The sequence below is a fragment of the Mustelus asterias genome, chromosome 7 (assembly GCF_964213995.1).
Source record: "Mustelus asterias chromosome 7, sMusAst1.hap1.1, whole genome shotgun sequence".
Lineage (NCBI taxonomy): Eukaryota > Metazoa > Chordata > Chondrichthyes > Carcharhiniformes > Triakidae > Mustelus > Mustelus asterias.
In genome coordinates this window covers 95,017,189-95,038,744 of record NC_135807.1, presented here as the reverse complement: position 1 = coordinate 95,038,744, position 21,556 = coordinate 95,017,189, and the positions used below count along the sequence as shown (strand labels likewise).

Genomic DNA, 21,556 nt, shown 5'->3' with positions numbered 1-21,556 from the left:
GGGAAGGTCAGTGATGGGGAAGGTCAGTGATGGGGAAGGTCAGTGATGGGGAGGGTCGGTGATGGGGAGGGTCAGTGATGCAGAGGGTCACTGATGGGGAAGGTCAGTGATGGGGAAGGTCAGTGATGGGGAGGGTCAGTGATGGGGAGGGTCAGTGATGGGGAGGGTCAGTGATGGGGAGGGTCAGTGATGGGGAGGGTCAGTGATGGGGAGGGTCAGTGATGGGGAGGGTCAGTGATGGGGAGGATCAGTGATGGGGAGGGTCAGTGATGGGGAAGGTCAGTGATGGGGAGGGTCGGTGATGGGGAGGGTCAGTGATGGGGAGGGTCGGTGATGGGGAGGGTCGGTGATGGGGTGGGTCAGTGATGGGGAGGGTCAGTGATGGAGGGCTCAGTGATTGGGAGGGTCAGTCATGGAGGGGTCAGTGATGGGGAGGGTCAGTGATGGGGAGGGTCAGTGAAGGAGAGGGTCAGTGATGGAGGGGTCAGTGATGGAGGGGTCAGTGATGGGGAGGGTCAGTGATGCAGAGGGTCAGTGATGCAGAGGGTCACTGATGGGGAAGGTCAGTGATGGGGAAGGTCAGTGATGGGGAGGGTCAGTGATGGGGAGGGTCAGTGATGGGGAGGGTCAGTGATGGGGAGGGTCAGTGATGGGGAGGGTCAGTGATGGGGAGGGTCAGTGATGGGGAGGGTCAGTGATGGGGAGGATCAGTGATGGGGAGGGTCAGTGATGGGGAAGGTCAGTGATGGGGAGGGTCGGTGATGGGGAGGGTCAGTGATGGGGAGGGTCGGTGATGGGGTGGGTCAATGATGGGGAGGGTCAGTGATGGGGAGGGTCAGTGATGGGGAAGGTCAGTGATGGGGAGGGTCGGTGATGGGGAGGGTCAGTGATGCAGAGGGTCACTGATGGGGAAGGTCAGTGATGGGGAAGGTCAGTGATGGGGAAGGTCAGTGATGGGGAAGGTCAGTGATGGGGAGGGTCGGTGATGGGGAGGGTCGGTGAGTGAATTACTGTATATATTAAATCTGTCTATGTCTAACTTGTGTAAAGCTTTCATAATCTTGTCCGTTTCCGTCAAATCTAAATTCAACTTCCTTAGCTCCAAGGCTCCCAACTTCTCCAATCTAACCTTGTAGTTCAAGTCCCTCATACAACCATAGAATCCCCATAGTGCATAAAGAGGCCAATTGGCCCATCAAATCTAAACTGACTCTCCAACAGAGCATTTTACTCAGGCCCTATCACCGTAACCTGACATATTTACCCTGCTAATCCCCCTATCCTACACATCGTGGGAGACCAAGGGACATTCAAGCATGGCTATTCCAACTAACCTGCATATCCTCTGACACGAGGGCCACTTTAGAGTCAGACGAGGCGATTTTACCATTTTCATTCTAAGTGCTGAATCTGGGCGCAATTCAGATCCGACTTGGAAACCTGTTCTCAGGCGTCCCCATAAGCACTGAGCCTGAAAAATAAATCACAGGTCTGAATTGTGCTGTGGAGGGGGCTCATCGTGCCCGAAACGCTGCACCTCCAATTGGAGCCTTGAACTGCGCATGTGCAGTGAAAAAAACTATTTGAAAAACTCTCCCCTGTCACATCGCAGATAAAGCGAATAAATTAATGATCTGATCCGCCTCACCCCGCCCCCCCCCCCCCCCCCCCCGCCCCCGCCACCACCACCACCACCACCACCGATCTGAGTCAGAGAGCCGTTGGAAGCTCTGAACTTACCTCTTCAGAAGCTGGAACGCCCAAAACAGACCTTTGCCGAGCAGGTCTGTTTCGCGCCAAATCTGGACGGGCGAACGCGATGGTAAAGGGGGAAATGCTGGTCAGTTTGGGCGTCCATCTCATTAAGTCAATTTAAATGCATGCAGATGCATTTAAAATGACGTTGCGCCCAATTCGGGCGCAGTTCGGATCGTGGCCATTTTCGGGCCTTGGTAAAGTGGGCATCTGCGCGGATGCGGGTGCGGATCGCGCTAATCGCCTCTCGCCCAACTTTACCCAAGTTTTCGCGCCCGAAAGCAGGCGTGACGCAATGGTAAAATCGGGCCCATAGAGTCATAGAGTCATAGTGGTTTACAGCATGGAAACAGGCCCTCCGGCCTAACTTGTCCATGCCGCCCTTTTTTTTAAATGACTAAGCTAGTCCCAATTGCCCACATTTGGCCCATATCCCTCTATACCCATCTTACCCATGTAACTGTCTAAAGCTTATAAAAGACAAAATTTTACCCGCCTCTACTACTACCTCTGGCAGCTTGTTCCAGACACTCACCACCCTCTGTGTGAAAGAATTGCCCCTCTGAACACTTTTGTATCTCTCCCCTCTCACCTTAAACCTATGCCCTCTAGTTTTAGACTCCCCTACCTTTGGGAAAAGATATTGACTATCTAGCTGATCTATGCCCCTCATTATTTTGTAGATCTCTATAAGGTCACCCCAAGCCTTCTACGCTCCAGAGAAAAAAGTCCCAGTCTATCCAGCCTCTCCTTATAACTCAAACCATCAAGTCCTGGCAGCATTCTAGTAAATCTTTTCTGCACTCTTTCTAGTTTAATAACATCCTTTCTATAATAGGGTGACCAGAACTGTACGCAGTATTCCAAGTGTGGCCTTACCAATGTCTTGTACAACTTCAACAAGACATCCCAACTCCTATATTCAATGTTCTGACCAATGAAACCAAACATGCCGAATGCCTTCTTCACCACTCTGTCCACCTGTGGCTCCACTTTCAATGAGCTATGAACATGTACCCCTAGATCTCTTTGTTCTAAAACTCTCCCCAATGCCCTACCATTAACTGAGTAAGTCCTGCCCTGGTTCGATCTACCAAAATGCATCACCTTGCATTTATCTAAATTAAACTCTATCTGCCATTCGTCAGCCCACTGGCCCAATTGATCAAGATCCCATTGCAATCTGAGATTACCTTCTTCACTGTCCACTATGCTACCAATCTTGGTGTCCTCTGCAAACTTACTAACCATGCCCCCTAAATTCTCAAGCAAATTCTTAATATAAATGAAAAATAAGAGTGATCCAACACTGATCCCTGAGGCACACCGCTGGTCACAGGCCTCCAGTTTGAAAACCAACGCTTTACAACCACCCCCTGTCTTCTGCTATCAAGCCAATTTTGTATCCATTTGGCGACCTCACCCTGGATCCCGTGAGTTTAAATCTTGTGCAACAACAATTTAGCATGGCCAACCAACCTAACGCACACATCTTTGGACTGTGGGTAGAAACCGGAGCATCCGGAGGAAACCCATGCAGACACAGGGAGAATGTGCAGACTCCACACAGACAGTGACCCAAAGTTGAACCTGGATCACGGCGCTGTGAGTTAGCAGTGCTAACCACTGTGCCACTGTGCCGTCACACTCTGCCATCTAAGAGTCTTTAAAGGAAGAAATATTCATGAAAAAAGTACATCTTTTTACTCTTACATGGGATATGGATATCACTGGCAAGACCAGCATCTATGGCTTGCTAGATCTTTTCAGCAATTAAGAGTTGCCCACATCTCTTTGGGTGTGGTACCATGCGTAGACCGGCAGATTTCCTTCCCTAAAATGCATTAGTGAACCAGATGGGTTTTTAAAAAAATTAAGCTACGATAGTTTCATTGCACTGTTACAAAGACAGGCTTTCAAGTCCAGAATCTTATTAGTTGAATTTAAATTCCAGCAGCTGCTGTGACGGGAATTGATCCCATGTTAGCCTAAACCTCTAGACCAGAGACAAAACCACTATGCCACTGTCTCCCACTGGAATGAGTGACTATAAACAGACGGATCTGCTGCACACTGCACCAATATCCTGATTTCCTTCACATAAGATAGTGTAAAAGAATCAGCCTGATGATAACTTTAAACAGGTCCAGAAACGAACAAACGCAGTGCTTAAAATTTCACTCGAGCTAGCTTCAGGTGTAGGAATCATAATGCCCCACACCCAGTTGAGATGATCCAGGCAGCATGCAAACATCATCCTCCTATTCACATCAGCGACTGTGCCTTGCAGCCCAGTTTTAAAGGCGCTTCAGAATGGTTACATGTTCTGCTGGAGACCCAGGTTTCATATACGGCTGGCATGAGTTAAAACTAGCCAAACCTCTTAAAACCAGCCTGCATCTCTTAAAGGAAAGAAACATTCTGGCGGCAGCAGGTTGTGGCGGTGTTTCTGAAAGTATTTCCCATCATACCCCCTCGTTTGCCTGATTCTGTGTGCAATCAAGAGCAACCAATAAGGCTTGCCGGCTGCTTATTCTAATGCGAAGATTGGAGCGTGCAGGGTGGGCACACGTCTTTAGCTCTTAAATGCAGTCTGCCCCTCTTAAAGGGGAGCTGCATTATCTGAAAGGAAGGCACTGCTGATTGAGAGAGCTGCAGTTGTCTGCAATTGGAAACAAAAGGAACATCGTGAAAGGGAGAGGGTTCCCAGCTTCACAGCTCAAGAGGCCTTGGTCATGGAGGTAGACAGGGGGAGAGAGGCCATTTTTTCACAGGGGGGGCAAGAGGTTTTTAAGAAACACCCTCAGTAGGAAATGGAAGCAAATGGCCAGCATGGTCAATGCAAGGAGTCTGGCTTTAACTGCCTTACAGCAATGCTGGAAACGTTCAGCGACCTGACGTGCTGGGGGTAAATGAATGCATCCTCGAAGAGCACTTCAAACTCACCATACCACTAACCTCACACAATACTCAATGTGGGGCACACCCCCCATCACTCTCAGCTTTCCCAAGCTGTCAAGACTCCGGCCTTAGATCAAAGCAAAATACTGTGGATGCTGGCATCTGAAACAAAAACAGAAAATGCTGGAAAATCTCAACAGATCTGACAGCGTCTGTGGAGAGAGGATAGAGCTGATGTTTCGAGCCCGGAAGCTGCTGCTCTCTCTCAGGGCGGTAGCAGCCGTGCTTTCATCAGTGCCACACTGCCCATGTCCTTGCTGTTGTCAGATAGTCAGCCCAGACTGCTGTCGCCAGGCTGAGATGGTGCAGTATAAACCTGGGGCCCTCAGAGCCCAGTACAGCTTAAGAGTGTTATCCAAGGTGCAGTCTGCACCAGTGAATGTCAGGAGGCTTCTACCAGGCCTGCTGCAGTAACTGGAGTATCCCTGCCATAGAGCATTAAGCAAGGCAAAAGCACCTGCAAGGCAGGCACTTAACGGAATGCACAAGAACTATTAGTTAATCTTTGTCTGTGTTGTTGGAACTGTTGTTAGATATTGCTGTTATGGAATGGTTGCTTTGTGCTGTCTTTTATTTTAGGATTCTAGCTAAGAGCACAGTGTGATGGTACATAACAGGAAGCAAAACTGAGGAACCGTGGATGAAAGTGGAGCATATATTTTTCACAGACAGTTTGTCAGGGTGAAGGCAACCCGAATACCTGCTCCCTTCCTCCCCTTTCTCCTCTTCCTCTTTCTCCTCCTGAGGTGCTTTCCAAAGTCCTGAAGGCAAGTATTGCATTCTCACAGAAGTCTTATTGTGTAGAACACAGAAAACACCACTTCTTTGGAAGCACGTTCTGGCACATCCTCCCCTCCCCCCACTGAACAGCCCAGATAATATAACACTGTTGTTTTCAAATGCTTATTGTTTGCTCCATGGGTTGTTGGTAGCAGCACGGATCTCACTGTAGGAGTGCGGTCCATGTGTGGCCGGGTAGCAGAGGGCAGTCAGGAGGCATGTGTAGAGCATTTATCCCTTGGTGACAAGTAGTCTCGCTTTCGTTCATTATGCTGGCTGGGATATAATGGGACTGGCTGACTGGATCAGGAATAAAGCATCATGGATGCTGTAAGCTGGGACTGCACTCTGTGTGTGGTTCCACAGCGTCTCATGCAGGTAGAGAATGGCTCCCTGTGTTATCACTAGGTGTCCAGATCACCAACAACTTGCCCTTGTCCCCCGATGCCAACATTAAAATTAAGAAAGCCCACCAACACCTCTACTTTCTTAGGAGGCTAAGGAAATTCAGCATGTCTGCTGCAACTCACATCCATTTTTACAGATGCACCATAGAAAGCATCTTCCTGGATGTATCACAGCTTGGTATGGCTCCTGCCCTGCCCAAGACTGCAAGAAACTACAAAGGGCCCAATTTTACCAAAACGGGCGCGAAATCGCGGGAAAGTTGGGCATCGGGCCTTTAACGCGGTGCGCACCCGATTCCTAGCAGAGCGCGGCTTTACCAACACCCGATTCGGGCGTGGGCCTGGCCCGTGCCCGGATCGGGCGGCCCACCGATTTAAATGCATTTGCATGTCTTTAAATCGACTTAATGAAGCGCGCGCCCAAATCCCACTTTACCACCGTGCGGCCCAATCCGCGTCCGTGTTTTTAACGACCTGGTAAATAAAAGTCGGAAACCGGCGCTTCCTCAGTGAGGGTTGGCGAGGAGGTAGGCACGTTGCGTTCGGAGGCTCCCCGGTACTTACGTGTGTCCTGAGTCGCGGCCATTCCGCTGTCCCGGGTCCGTGGCGTCTCTGCGAGTGTGTTGGGGGGGGAGGGGGGGCTGTTGTTCTGCACGAACCCCGATGTCCGTGTGGCAGCACGGACCTCGGGTCCTGCAGTGCAGCTGGGTCCTAGCACTGCAGCTCACTTCAGGCTGAAGGCTGAAGATGTGCACACAGTGCAGATAGCACTGCTGCAGCCTTCCAATGTTACCAGGGGCTGTGACTGTGTGCTGCATGTGGCTGGGGGAGTTGGGGGGACTGGGGAGAATCTTGCAAACTGCAAATAATGTAGCATCCTCTTTGTGCTGCCTAATTATCTATGGGAAAGGTAATTAAACTACAGTGTCCTAGTGACCAAGTCGTGACCTGTATAATACATTTGTGATCTGTAACTGGATTGTTGATGCTCAAATGTTCAGAGACCTGTGGTGAACTTGGCAGAATTGTCCCCGTGGTGGAACTTGGTTGGAAATAAGATTCAAGGAGATTACTACATCTGGGAAACCAACCATAGTGAAAAGAAGTTTGTATTGGCAACTCTTCTCTCACATTCCATGGCAGATGTGCCCCTACTTATGAATGTGATTTGCATGGGCAACGTTGGGTGCAGCTACTCTGCCTCTGGAGCAGCCTTGGATCCTTTGTCATCTTGTTTTCATCTGAACATTGCACGGAATTAGAGGAATCCCTTTGGAAGATAATGTCAAAGTTATAATCGCAGGGACTAAAAACCTGACAGTCAAAAATCTGGGATAACATTTCAAAATGTACATCCTCCCATCCATGTTCTGGCCTAGTCAGCCTGGCAGGACCTAGGTTTCTTTCCAGCCATCTTCCTGGTGTGACTGGCTGTGTGTCCATTATTGTAGCTTATATACAGCTCTGGCTTGCTCGGGGATTCCAGGTGCAGTCAGCCTGGGCCTGTTATGGGCTGGATGGTAAAATTTCCTTGTAAGAAATGTAAAGGGAACCTGGATTCACTAAAGGGCAAGCCATCTCCCAGGGCGCTGATTGGCTCTCACTCAACAAGGTACTGTGTCCAGGGGGTGCAATGCTCAAGGTTCTCACTCAATGAGGGGGAATGCTCACAGGCGGGGGTTGTGCATGGCAGCAGTGAGGTCAGTATGTGTTAATTGGGGGAGGGGAGGGGGGGGTGGTGATGGGCAGGCCAGCGATGTCCATAGGGGATTGGGGGGTGGGTCAGATGCCAGCAATGAGGCCAGCGATGTCTGTGAGGGGTTGAGGCCGGGTCAATGCTGGGAAGTCTTTTTAGCGATCTCCCAGAGATGTGTGCGGTCCCACTCATTGCGCCGATTTCAACCTCTCCTGCAGGAATGGTCCCCGTCCCCGGTTTTTAATGATAGTAACGCTAGTGGCCTTTGCAGTGCACAGAGTGTGGGAGATTCATTTCGGAAACATGCTGAAAAGAACAGTGGGATTTACTCCAGTTTTCACCCGAATTTCACACTTTGGGAGAATTCAGCAGTTATTTCTATGTGGCTGCATCATGACACTAAATTTGGATTTGTGTGTTAAATGTTTCCTCAAGTCATGAGTGCAGCTTTGTTGAAAGGGTTCATTGTCTTACATTCAACACTGCAACCAATACATGACTCGCGAGTTTAAAAATGGGGCTATTGTTAAAGTTATTTTGAGGAAAGGCTATGGGCCAAATCACCTCTTCCCATGAACAGCAGGGCTTAGTACGTCGGGAGTGGAACTGTATTTGGAAGTTGTGGTCTCTACTTTCTCAGAAGACGAAGGAAATTTGGCATGTCAGCTCTGACTCTCATCATAGAAAGCATTCTTTCTGGTTGTATCACAGCTTGGGTATGGCACTTGCTCTGCCCAAGACCGCAAGAAACTACAAAAGATTGTGAATGTAGCCCAATCCATCACGCAAACCAGCCTCTCATCCATTGACTCTGTCTACACTCCCCGCTGCCTCGGCAAAAGCAGCCAGCATAATTAAGGACCCCATGCACCCTGGACATTCTCTCTTCCACCTTCCTCTGTTGGGAAAAAGATACAAAAGCCTGAGTTCACGTACCTACCAAATCAAGAACAGCTTCTTCCCTGCCGCTGTCAGACTTTTGAATGGACTTACCTTGCATGAAGTTGATCTTTCTCTACACCCTAACTATGACTGTAACACTACATTCTGCACTCTCTCGTTTCCTTCTCTATGAACGGTATGCTTTGTCTGTATATCGCACCAGAAACAATACTTCTCACTATATACTAATACATGTGACCATGATAAATCAAATCAAATCAAATCAAACAGTCATTGTAGGATAATGATGGATCACCATAACTGCCAGAGACTGTCAGGAAATATTTTGCAGCTCGTGGACGAGATTCAAATGAACACCCGACTGGAATAGAAATGGGAATGTTGATTGGGAGTGGGGTAATTGGGTGGATAGAGCTCCAGGTCAGGACACTGGACAACTAAAGGGGAACTTGAACATGTCACCTTGACTAAACAAAGACTATTGTTAAAGTTTTAAAGTTTAAAGTTTATTTATTAATGTCACAAGTAGGTTTACATTAACACTGCAATGAAGTTACTGTGAAAATCCCCTAGTCGCCTCACTCCGGCGCCTGTTTGGGTATACTGAGGGTGAATTTAGCATGGCCAATGCACCTAACCAGCACGTCTTTCAGATGTATCCTATTGTATCGGAAAGGGTTTGAAGGGCAATGGAGCAGCATGTTTGGTAGACTTTGCACAAATGGTTCACAAAAACTACACTAAAGCTTGATGTCCCTCTGCACACACATGATTCTAGGGGGACATAGTACCATGTCTCCTTATATATAGAGGGAATGCATCTGTTTGCTTTAATGTCTACGCACAATGAAAAGACAGCAGACCTCCTTAAAGTGCATGTGTATATATAAACAAATGTGCAGCAACAATAAGCAATGATTGTGCATTCATAGAATTGTAGTGAGATCAGTACTTCCTACGTTTCCTAACACTGCGGTGGTTTCCTCCCCCAACATCTGCACCAAGAGTGAAGGCAGCCTGCTCTCCACTATACCCTGCTGTCCTTCATGACTTTGACAGGTGTCTTCTGGAGCCTTGAGACCTGGGGGCTTCACCTTAGTTTCGGTCTCCTGCTCTAGGGCAGGTGCGCCCACTGTGGCCCCAGAACCCAGAACTATTGGGCTCTGTTAAAGAAAATGTTAAAAGAATAACCTACGTCATGGCAAATCCACACAATATTACTTTATTTTGTGCTTACAATGGCCATTGGGAGTGATCAGAAGGATCTGCTCAAAGCTGTTTTGTTACATCCGTGTTTTATACAGATCATACAAGTCTATTCAAGTCTGTACAGATCTAATCACATCAGCTGATAAAAGACAAAAGCAAATTACTGCGGATACTGGAATCTGAAACCAAAAGAGAAAATGCTGGAAAATCTCAGCAGGTCTTGCAGTATCTGTAAGGAGAAGAAAGGGCTGATGTTTCGAGTCCAGATGACCCTTTATCAAAGCTAAAAGCATAGAAAGTGGGAGATATTCCACTTGATAATCACATCAGCTGTCTTTTATACAGATCGAATCAGATGAGTATACTCAATTCTGTACAGATCTAATTACATTCCTCAATACAATGGATTTCCCATCCTGTTTATCCAATAGGTCTTTACCAGAATACAATTACACCCATAATTAAATTAATTATGTGGTTGTATCATTTTTCCCCAGATGCCTTCATTTTATTTGAGTCATGCTATCCTCTCTAACGCCTGTCAAGTCATGCTAACCCATATTTTCTGAGTTAACACTTTATTTAAATTCTACTTTCTCAGTTCCTCCTTTTGTGCTTTACAAGCAGAACTTTACTTGCTTAGTCCCTTAATAGCATCCTTTCCCTAGCCCTAAAAGTATCACTTAATATCAATACTGAGTTTACGAGGTGTTGAACTTTACACCGTAAGGTTAAGATAAAAATGAGCAATAATCCAGTCACTATCTATTCCAACAATAGGATGAACAAGCGAGTATAATACAGCAGAGGCTTTTGGGGAACATCCCTTAAAAATATCCCATCAGTGATGTACTGTCAGTGAGGATATTTTGTCAGACAAGCATACAAGTTCATTTTGTGAGTAGATGATTATTGCTCTGGCTTCACTTAATTGTTTTCCTCTTTGTCGCAAAACTTCGTCGATCTTTGCATTGTTCTTGAGAAATGTCTGCAGTCTTTCTAAGTTAACCATGGTAGTAACATTTCAATCTGAGCCACTTTGCGATAGAGCTCAACATTCTTCCACCCACCAAGCCGGCAAGCTTGATCATCAAAGGGGTCAAGAATAATGTGTATTTCATCACAAGATTCATCTATAGGTGGTTCTCGTCATTGTCATCCGTGTATACTTCATGCGAGCTGGTGATGCAGGCTTTATTTTGTCCAATTTCATGGACAGTGCCCTGGGGTATATTACCCAGGCCCACAAACAATTTCCTTCAGAGTGATTAAAACTGCATGATTCATATTCAGGAGAATGTACAGGACACAACATACAGTTAGGCCATTTCACGCAGTTTTTTCCCATGTATTATTTTTCTCATCAATTCAGTTTCCTTTAAACTCAGGAAACCAAATGGTTTCCCCAAACAATTGAGGTAGAACTACAAATTCACACCATGTGTGAGCTTTTGTAACACTCACAACTTGCATAGTAAAATTACACCCTGAGGTATCACATCGTGTGTATTTTAAGTCTGGTTCAATCTGTAATTGAGGATTGGTAAAGTTAAATAAAGCATCCCATCCTCGGCCAATATAGGCATGTCCTCTTTCTAGTCTTGCTCTTAAGAGTTCTTGTACAACTTCTTTCCTCCAACAGAATGTCTTATTCTGTTCTCGAGTTGAATTTTCATTAACCTTTTCCTGTTCTTCACCTACTCCCATTATTTGTTTCCATTGCATCTTATCTGAGTACCAATCTATAAGGTGAAGCTTGGTACTTACTTCTGTCAGTTTTAATCCAATCCTATATCCTTCTCTCAATGATCCCACCTTTTGTATTTTGTTTTGTTAAGTTTCCAAATGCATTGGATTAATAGTTCTTATTCCTGTCCCTACTCCTCCCAGAATGGTTCCCAATTCCCTTTTGTTTCTTATATTTTCTAGTTTCATTTGGATCTTACTGATGTTACACCATTTGGGTAAACAAGCTTGGTCATATGTTACAATAGTAGTAACATTTAAAACATTAGGTGACACATTTAAATTTGACAAAACATCTATTTTTGCCACAGGGGAAACTCTGAACCTTGTTGTCATGAATGGCTATCGGTGTGGTAGAGGTTCTTACAAACAGTCCCATAGTACAATTTAACATGCATAATGTCCAAGCTATTGCTCCTGCTGCATATCAAATTACCTGGTCTGTTCCAGTCAACACGATAGGGTGAGATTGATCCTTTCCGCAGTTCTTCAGACGAGTGCTATAGGTCCTTGTTACCATGCTGCAAATGGTCAATATCACTACAACCTTCATTTTTTCTGACTTTCTGGTCCTGTTACTGACTTACAATGTGATGCAAGTATCCATGTCTCCCTTTCTTGGCACTTTACTGCTGTATTTATAGTCAGGAGAACTTGGTAAGGTCCTTCCCACCTTGGTTCCAATGATGTCCTGTTCTTGAAGACCTTTGACAGGACCCAGTCTCCTGGTTTTATCTGGTAACAGGGTTTGTCATTCAGCAGGGGCTGAGCTTCTTCAACTGTGTGTGAACAGCTCTCAAATTTTTCATTAGCGTAAGGCAGTATTGTACCCATTCATTACTTACTTCATGTAGACTAACTGATTGTTGGTTCCAGTTAAGGTTTATTCCAGTGCTCAGAGGTCTTCCCACCAGGATTTCATGTGGACTTAGACCTATCTTTTGGTGAGTTGTCATTCTCATACTCATTAGTACCAGAGGTAATGCATCTGGACTCTTCATTCCTGTCTCATTGCACAGTTTTGCAAGTTTGGTCTTCAACGTGCCATTATACCTTTCCACAATTCCTGAGGATTGTGGATGGTATGGGCAGTTTGATGTTTGCTGTCCAATGCTTTACACAATTCTTTTACTACATTTCCTGTGAAGTGTGTCCCTCTTTCGCTATTTACATGTTGTGGCAGTCCATATCTACAGATAACTTCTTTTATTAAAATTTTAGCAACCGTTAGCGCGTCTGCTTTTCGGGTTGCAAAAGCTTCTATCCATCTTGAGAATGTATCTACTATTACGAGTATATATTCATATCCATTTATTTTTGGCAATTGTACAAAATCAGCTTGTGTATTTACAAGTGGGCCTGCAGCCTGTGGTAACACTGCGTCTGTGGTCTTTGTTGCTTTCCCAACATTAAACTTTTGATGTTTTGCATCCTGCGCAATATTTTGTAGCCATTGCTGCAAATCCATGTGCATCCCAATATTTCTTAATGATGTCTATCATCCCTCCTTTGCTCAAGTGGATAACATCGTGAGCAGTTCTTGCCAAATATGGGAGTAGTTGTGGGGGCGCTACAAGATGACCATCAGAGGCACGCCAGACAGTTTGTGAGTCATGCTGTCCTCTCCAACACAAGTCAGTCATGCTAACCCATATTTTCTGAGTTAGCCCTTTATTTATATTCTACTTTCTCAGTTCCCAGACAAAGGGGACTTGGAATAGTCTGGCACCCTCAAGGAATCCTGAATGGAGGTTCCAAGGGTGTCTGCCTGATGTTTCTCCTCCCCTTGGGTGCCCTGGGGCCCCTTCCTAGCTCTTTGAGAGAAAGAGGCACCTGGAGGGAGGCCAGGGTGCCAATCCTCCCTCGCATTGCTGGTGGAAATGCTCTCTCATGGTTGCAGTGATAGAATCCCGTCCGCACGTATCTCCAGCAGAAACTGGGCATTCTGCTGTGTAGGATAAAAGGCGTCGAGACAGATATTGCTTAAATTGCACTCTTAGCTATGGACAAGGACGTGGAAAACAGAATCCTAGGGGCACAGCAATCAGATTCAGTGATGTTTCACTGCCAATACTGTTGAATATCGTGGAAGAGAGGAAGGACATCCTCCACCTAACTCTCCGACCCTGCAGGTGGCGTCCACCACCCTTCCCATTGAGACCTCGATGGGCACACATTTCAGTCCCACTTCATCAGAAAGCAGGTGGACAGACTCCTCACCTTGTGTGACACTCTGTCAAAGGCCCACAGTCACCTCTCTCCCTGAAGAGTACATGGACTGCAGTGGGATTTTGAGGCATCACCACATCACGGTGAGACATGCTTTTACACATGGGCAGGATAGATGGCAGCCTAGCCACTGAGGCCCATGTCCTAGTTCCCACTCAGTGGGGTGAGTATGGATAGTAGAGGGCTCACTTGTCCTGGTGGCATGAATAAGGTCATTCATCCCTTTCCCCCACTGCTGGAATATCCTCTGGTGAATGCAGTTGGCTCTCACACCCTGGCGACTGCCTCCCATGCAGGGTCGGAGAGTTAGGTGGAGGATGTCCTTCCTCTCTTCCACGATATTCAACAGTATTGGCAGTGAAACTTCACTGAATCTGATTGCTGTGCCCCTAGGATTCTGTTTTCCACGTCCTTGTCCATAGCTAAGAGTGCAATTTAAGCAATATCTGTCTCGACGCCTTTTAACGAAGGATATGATGTTGGGGTACACGACTTCCTGCCCACCCCACCATGAACAATGTTGGGAAACCCTTGACTGCATAATTAATGACCCCAGCATCACAGGATTATCCTACTATTCTTCAGGACATACAACTTTCACACTATAGGGTTCAGGCCTAGAACGGTAAATCTCAGAGCAGTGAATCCCAGAGCAGTGAATCCCAGAGCAGTGAATCCCAGAGCAGTGAATCCCAGAGCAGTGAATCCCAGAGCGATAAATCCCAGAGTGATAAATCCTAGAGTGATAAATCCCAGAGTGATAAATCCCAGAGTGATAAATCCCAGAGCAGTGAATCCCAGAGCAGTGAATCCCAGAGTGATAAATCCCAGAGCGATAAATCCTAGAGTGATAAATCCCAGAGTGATAAATCCCAGCGTGATAAATCGCAGAGTGGTAAATCCCAGAGCCGTGAATCCCAGAGCAATCAATCCTAGAGCAGTGAATCCCAGAGTGGTAAATCCCAGAGTGGTAAATACTAGAGTGATAAATCCCAGAGCGATAAATCCCAGAGCCGCGAATCCCAGAGTGATGAATCCCAGAGCGATAAATGCCAGAGTGGTAAATCCCAGATTGATAACTCCCAGAGGGATAAATCCCAGAGCGGTGAATCCCAGAGGGATAAATCCCAGAGCGGTGAATCCCAGAGGGATAAATCCCAGAGTGATAAATCGCAGTGGTGAATCCTAGAGGGATAAATCCCAGAGCGATAAATCCCAGAGTGATTAATCCCAGAGTGATAAATCCCAGGGTGGTAAATCCCAGAGTGATAAATCCCAGAGTGATAAATTCCAGAGTGATAAATCCCAGAGTGATAAATTCCAGAGTGATAAATCCCAGTGCGATAAATCCCAGAGTGGTGAATCCCAGAGCGATAAATCCAAGAGCAATAAATCCCAGAGCAGTAACTCCCAGAGTGATAAATCCCAGAGTGATAAATCCCAGAGCAGTGAATCCCAGAGTGATAAATCCCAGAGCAGTAAATCCCAGAGTGATAAATCCCAGAGTGGTAAATCCCAGAGCGATAAATCCCAGAGCGATAAATCCCAGAGCAGTAAATCCCAGAGTGATAAATCCCAGAGTGGTAAGTCCCAGAGTGATAAATCCCAGAGCAGTAAATCCCAGAGTGATAAATCCCAGAGTGATAAATCCCAGAGTGATAAATCCCAGAGTGGTGAATCCCAGAGTGATAAATCCCAGAGCAGTAAATTTCAGAGTGATAAATTCCAGAGTGATAAATTCCAGAGCAGTAAATTTCAGAGTGATAAATCCCAGAGCAGTAAATTTCAGAGTGATAAATTCCAGAGTGATAAATCCCAGAGTGATAAATTCCAGAGTGATAAATCCCAGTGCGATAAATCCCAGAGTGGTGAATCCCAGAGCGATAAATCCAAGAGCAATAAATCCCAGAGCAGTAACTCCCAGAGTGATAAATCCCAGAGTGATAAATCCCAGAGCAGTGAATCCCAGAGTGATAAATCCCAGAGCAGTAAATCCCAGAGTGATAAATCCCAGAGTGGTAAATCCCAGAGCGATAAATCCCAGAGCGATAAATCCCAGAGCAGTAAATCCCAGAGTGATAAATCCCAGAGTGGTAAGTCCCAGAGTGATAAATCCCAGAGCAGTAAATCCCAGAGTGATAAATCCCAGAGTGATAAATCCCAGAGTGATAAATCCCAGAGTGGTGAATCCCAGAGTGATAAATCCCAGAGCAGTAAATTTCAGAGTGATAAATTCCAGAGTGATAAATTCCAGAGCAGTAAATTTCAGAGTGATAAATTCCAGAGTGATAAATTCCAGAGTAGTAAATCCCAGAGTGATAAATCCCAGAGTAGTAAATCCCAGAGTGATAAATCCCAGAGTGGTAAATCCCAGAGCGATAAATCCCAGAGCGATAAATCCCAGAGCAGTAAATCCCAGAGTGATAAATCCCAGAGTGGTAAGTCCCAGAGTGATAAATCCCAGAGCAGTAAATCCCAGAGTGATAAATCCCAGAGTGATAAATCCCAGAGTGATAAATCCCAGAGTGGTGAATCCCAGAGTGATAAATCCCAGAGCAGTAAATTTCAGAGTGATAAATTCCAGAGTGATAAATTCCAGAGCAGTAAATTTCAGAGTGATAAATTCCAGAGTGATAAATTCCAGAGTGATAAATTCCAGAGTAGTAAATCCCAGAGTGATAAATCCCAGAGTAGTAAATCCCAGAGTGATAAATCCCAGAGTAGTAAATCCCAGCCTATAAAAGATGTCAAATGTTATTTAAGTTGTCTGGTTATTAAAAACTGTTGTCTTATTAAACAATGATGACCAAACGAATCCAAATCTTTAGTCGTGGCGTTTGGTTTCGTTGTCAGCTGATTTTTCCCAATTTTGTAATGTCACTGTCAAGAGGGAACAAATTCTTCGATTCCAGATGAACTATCGATAATTAGAAATTTTCCAGAACTATGTGCCTCTGTCTGCTGATTCACGCAAACAACAACTGCAGAACTGAATAATTTCCTCCTGCACGCATTTCCTCAATTCTGTATTTAATTTCCCCATTTGACTTTCCTCATACTATGTCCTGAGATGTCTTTGTCATCCACTCCTGATTGTGGCTGTTTATTTCCCTCACCCCATGTGTTTTGCTTATATTTGACCTTTATCTGAATGTTCTTGCAAGAAGCTACAAATCCATTGCTGTTGTTTATAGCCACCTGTTGATCTCGCCTAACTCACTGGCTGGAATTCATGGCCGTTCACGCCCTGCCGCCGCCACCAGCGACAGCGGAGAATTTGGAGCTCACTCTGGGATTTACCACTCTGCAGTGGGACTGGAGAATCCTAGCTGCAGGCGAGATCGGAGAATCCAGCTCACCGCCAACTTGCCTTGATGCAGAACTCATGACCCCCTTCAGTTACAGAGCATTCCTTTGATGTTTAAAGTTTTAAAGTTAATTATTAATATCACTAGTAGGCTTACATTAACACTGCAATGAAGTTACTGTGAAAATCCCCTAGTCGCCACATTCCGGCGCCTGCTCAGGTACACTGAGGGAGAATTTAGCATGGCCAATGCACCTAACCAGCACATCTTTCAGACCGTGGGAGGAAACCGGAGCACCCAGAGCAAACCCATGCAGACACAGGGAGAACGTGCAGTCTCCTCACAAATAGTGACCCAAGCCAGGAATCGAACCCGGGTCCCTGGTGCTGTGAGGCAGCAGCGCTAACCACTGTGCCACTTTTATATATATCACTTGAATCAACCTCAGTCTGCTTGGTGTAACGTTAACAACGTAAGGGAAGAGGTATCATTTCATTCATAACATTTACCTCAACCACAATTTGAGTAGCAATGTGAGTAGGAATTTAGGTTGAAACCCCCTAAATTTAACAGAACAAAACCTTGAAATTAAGAAAAGGTTTTGTTTACATTCCATTAATGTCCCTTCGAAATAAATTCAGAGTTGGACTGGACGGTTTAAATCTAACACAATCTCTGAAACATCCACTTTCTAAAACGTTGCCATTTTTGACTGGATTTGGGATCAGTGCTGGATGAGATTGGGGTTATTCTGATTTGTATCATACCTAAGAGTTGGGGATGGTATTGGCAGATGTACATTGTGTTCCAGCAGTACTGGAGGTTGGGAATTACTTTGTTGAATCAGAATCTGCTCTGTGTAAATGAATGGACGGATATATGGGGCCCAGCACAGTGACTTTATGTTGCCGATGTAAACATGGCTGGAAGACAAATGCCTTCAGGAGGTATTGACACCAAGTTCAGAAAGTCTGTTTACATATCAGACTGAGTTTCTTCTGCTATTGCTGTGTGCTACAATAATTTGTCTGATCATTAAATGATGTATGAATTGAATAAGCGTTCACTATCAGCCTCAAGTATTCCCAAATTAGATTTAGCATGATGCAGAATGTCTCCTGGCCATTCACAGGATGCAGGTATTATGGCCAAGTCCAACACTTGTTGCCCATCTCTAATTGCTCTTGCGAAGGTGGTGATGAACTGCCTTCTTGAACTGCTGCAGTCCATGTGCTGTAGATATACCCACAGTAACAAGAATGTAGTTCCAAAGTCAGGACAGTGTGTGAATTGGAAGGGAACTAATGGGTTGATCTCATGCATTTGTTACCCTTCTCCTTGGAGGTGGTACAAGTGGCAGATTTGGGAGATACTATTGAAGGAACCTTGATGAGTTGATGTAGTGCAACTTGTATATGGTACACACTGCTGCCACGGTGTGCCGGTCATGGAGGGAATGTATGTTTAAAGTGGTGGATTGGCTGGCATTATCTGGTCTGCTTTGTCGAGATGGTGTTGAGCTTCTTAAGTCTTGTTGGAGCTGCACTCATCCGGGCACATGACAAATATTCCATCACATTCCTGACTTGTGAAGTGTGAATAATGGAAAGACCTTGTGGAGTCAGGAGATGAGTTACTCACTACAGAATTCCCAGACTATGACCTGCTCTTAGAGACACAGTGATTTAAATTTATGATGGGCAATCACAAATACTCTCTGAAGTAGAGAAAGGCAACACTAATAGGCACCGTGGATAGTCAGGTTTGGACATCAAATGATTGAATTGCTGTCAGGCCTTTACCGGTAAGACACCTGGGCAGCCATCGATTCAACCTGTGACTTAAAGGCCAACAGCAAGTCTCTTGCCCCGCCCCCTACCCTGATTTGAATTTAGAAGAATGAAGAGTGATCTTATTGAAACATATAGGATTCTTAAGGGACTTGACAGAGTAAATGCTGAGAGGATGATTCCCCTCATGGAGGAGTCTAGGACCAGAGGACACAGTCTTAGAATAAAAGTGTACCAATTCAAGATTGAGATGAGAAGGAATTTCTTCTCTGAGGGTTGCGAGTCTTTGGAACTTGATGCCACAGACAGCTGTGGGGGCAGAGTCTTTGGGCCGATTTTACCAAAGAAAATCACGGTAAAGTCGGGCGTCGGGCCTTTAACGCAGTCTACACCCGAATCCGAGCAGATCGCGGCTTTACCGACACCCGATTCGGGCATGCATTTAAATCGATTTAATGAACTGCCCGCCCAACTCTACTGCCAAATCCCACTTTACCACCGCGCGGCCCGATCCGGTTCCGTGCTTTTAGCGACCTGCTAAATAAAAGTCGGAAGCCGGCGCTTCCTCAGTGAGGGTTGGCGAGGGGGTAGGTGCATGGCGTCCGAAAGCTCTCCGGTACTTACGGGTGTCTTGTAGTCGCAGCCATTCCGCCGTCCCGGGTCGGTGGCGTCTCTGCGAGTGTGTGGGGGGGAGGGGGGAGGATGGATCTCTGGTTGAGGGGGGAGGAGGGGGGGAGGATGGATCTCTGGTTGGGGGGGAGGGGGGAGAGGATGGATCTCTGGTTGGGGGAGGGAGTGGGGGGGGGGGGGAGGATGGATCTCTGGTTGCGGGGGGAGGGGGGGAGGATGGATCTCTGGTTGTGGGGGAGAGGGGGAGGATGGATCTCTGGTTGAGGGGGAGAGGAGGGGGAGGATGGATCTCTGGTTGCGGGGGGGAGGAGGAGGGGAGGATGGATCTCTAGTTGGGGGGGAGGATGGATCTCTGGTTGGAGTGGAGGAGGAGGGAGGATGGATCTCTGGTTGGGGGGGGAGGAGGGGGGGAGGATGGATCTCTGGTTGGGGGGTAGGAGAGGGGGAGGATGGATCTCTGGTTGGGGGGGGGAGGATGGATCTCTGGTTGGGGGGGGAGGATGGATCTCTGGTTGGGGGGGGAGGGTGAGAATGGATCTCTGGTTGGGGGGGAGGAGGGGGGAGGATGGATCTCTGGTTGGGGGGGGGGGAGGGGGGAGGATGGATCTCTGGTTGGGGGGGAGGGGTGAGGATGAATCTCTGGTTGGGGGGGAGGATGGATCTCTGGTTGGGGGGGAGGATGGATCTCTGGTTGGGGGGGGGATGGATCTCTGGTTGGGGGGGGGGAGGATGGATCTCTGGTTGGGGGGGGGAGGATGGATCTCTGGTTGGAGGGGAGGAGGGGGGAGGATGGATCTCTGGTTGAGGGGGAGAGGAGGGGGGAGGATGGATCTCTGGTTGGAGGGGGGAGGACGTTAACCATTCCAGGCACGTAAACCATTCATTATCTTTACTGTTAAAGGATAGGAATTGAAACATTTGAATGTTTTAATTCCTATCCTTTAACAGTAAAAAGCATCTCTTTTCAAATATTGCTATACTTTAGAAAGTTAATAAACTAATTTTTCTGCATAAACTACCATTACATTCATTTGATCTAAAATATTAAACTTCTGACACTGTTTAAGTTTATCTTAGATGTTCCTGGGACTAGAAATTTCTTCTCAAGAACTGTTGCTTCAGGATATATGCTACAAGTACTGGGTTTGTTATATATTTATTTTACAATATGTTGATGGGGAGATGTCTCTGTGACAACAGGAATGAACAGACACTCAAAATGATATGGATGTACTTTGTTGTGTTGTTGAAGATTCTCAGAAATGCACATTTTATTTTTCACTTGAGCCCTGCAAGTAGACACAATCAGCCCAAAATAACCCAAGCAGCTCACATTCATTACTGAGACAAAAGTAGACAGTTGAAATAGATGCAAGTGTAATCTTTCGACAAAAGCTTTGAGTTTAATAGCGTTATCAGATTGTTAGAACAATATTTTCTCTAACAAGAGCAGGTATAGTTATTGCCAACTCTTCCATGTGTCAGAGAGCCGCTGTCTCTGCTTTTTTCTCTCTCCCGACCCGGGCGCGCTGCTTCAGATTTTTTTTCGAACTGCGCATACGCAGTTCAGAGCTCCGATCGTTCCGGCAGCGCTAAGCCCCGCCCACTGCGCGGATCGGACCGGAGCCGGCAAAAAGCGTATGGGCGCGCTGCAAAGAGGATTCCGGGCTCGGATCTGTAATACGCCCGGATCCGGCCCTTAGACTCCAAATGGTAAAATCGGGCCCTTTGTGTACATTTAAGACTGAGATAGATAGATTGTTGATCAGTAAGGGAATCAAGGGTTATGGGGAAAGGGCAGGAAAGTGGATGTGAGGAATATCGGGTCAACCATGATCCTATTGAATGGCGGAGCAGAATCGAGGGGCCGAATGGCCTCCTCCTTTCCCTATTTCTTATGGTCTTATTTTCCAGGTGTCCAAGGGAGCTGGGGGTTAGGGTAGTCAGGCTGGGCTGAAGAGGGCCAAGTCGGGGATTTCCCCAAGGATGGGAGTCACGGTGGGTCTGTGAAGCCTTGAAGCCTGCCTTTTTTCAGGTTTAACATTCCTTAATGTTGCGAGTATAGTTTCAGCCTGTTTGTCCTAAACTCTTCTCACAGGACAGAGTCATTCTGCAGCTTCACTCTTGGAGAAGCATCTCACA

The 21,556-nt window shown here is 46.4% G+C and overlaps 1 protein-coding gene across 9 annotated transcripts in view; it reads right to left on the bottom strand.

Moving 5' to 3' along the window:
* The window catches only part of LOC144495855 (collectin-10-like), a 204,421-nt gene that overhangs the window by 73,143 nt on the left and 109,722 nt on the right, over positions 1-21,556 (bottom strand). For 5 of the 9 annotated variants that reach the window (XM_078216498.1, XM_078216500.1, XM_078216504.1 and 2 more), the window contains one exon: positions 1,335-1,471. The exons of the other annotated variants lie outside the window; for them this stretch is intronic. In XM_078216498.1, the coding sequence (XP_078072624.1) occupies positions 1,335-1,396 (62 nt within the window). In that variant the 5' untranslated portion in view covers positions 1,397-1,471. The remainder of the gene's footprint in view (positions 1-1,334; positions 1,472-21,556) is intronic. 9 annotated transcript variants of the gene reach the window in all.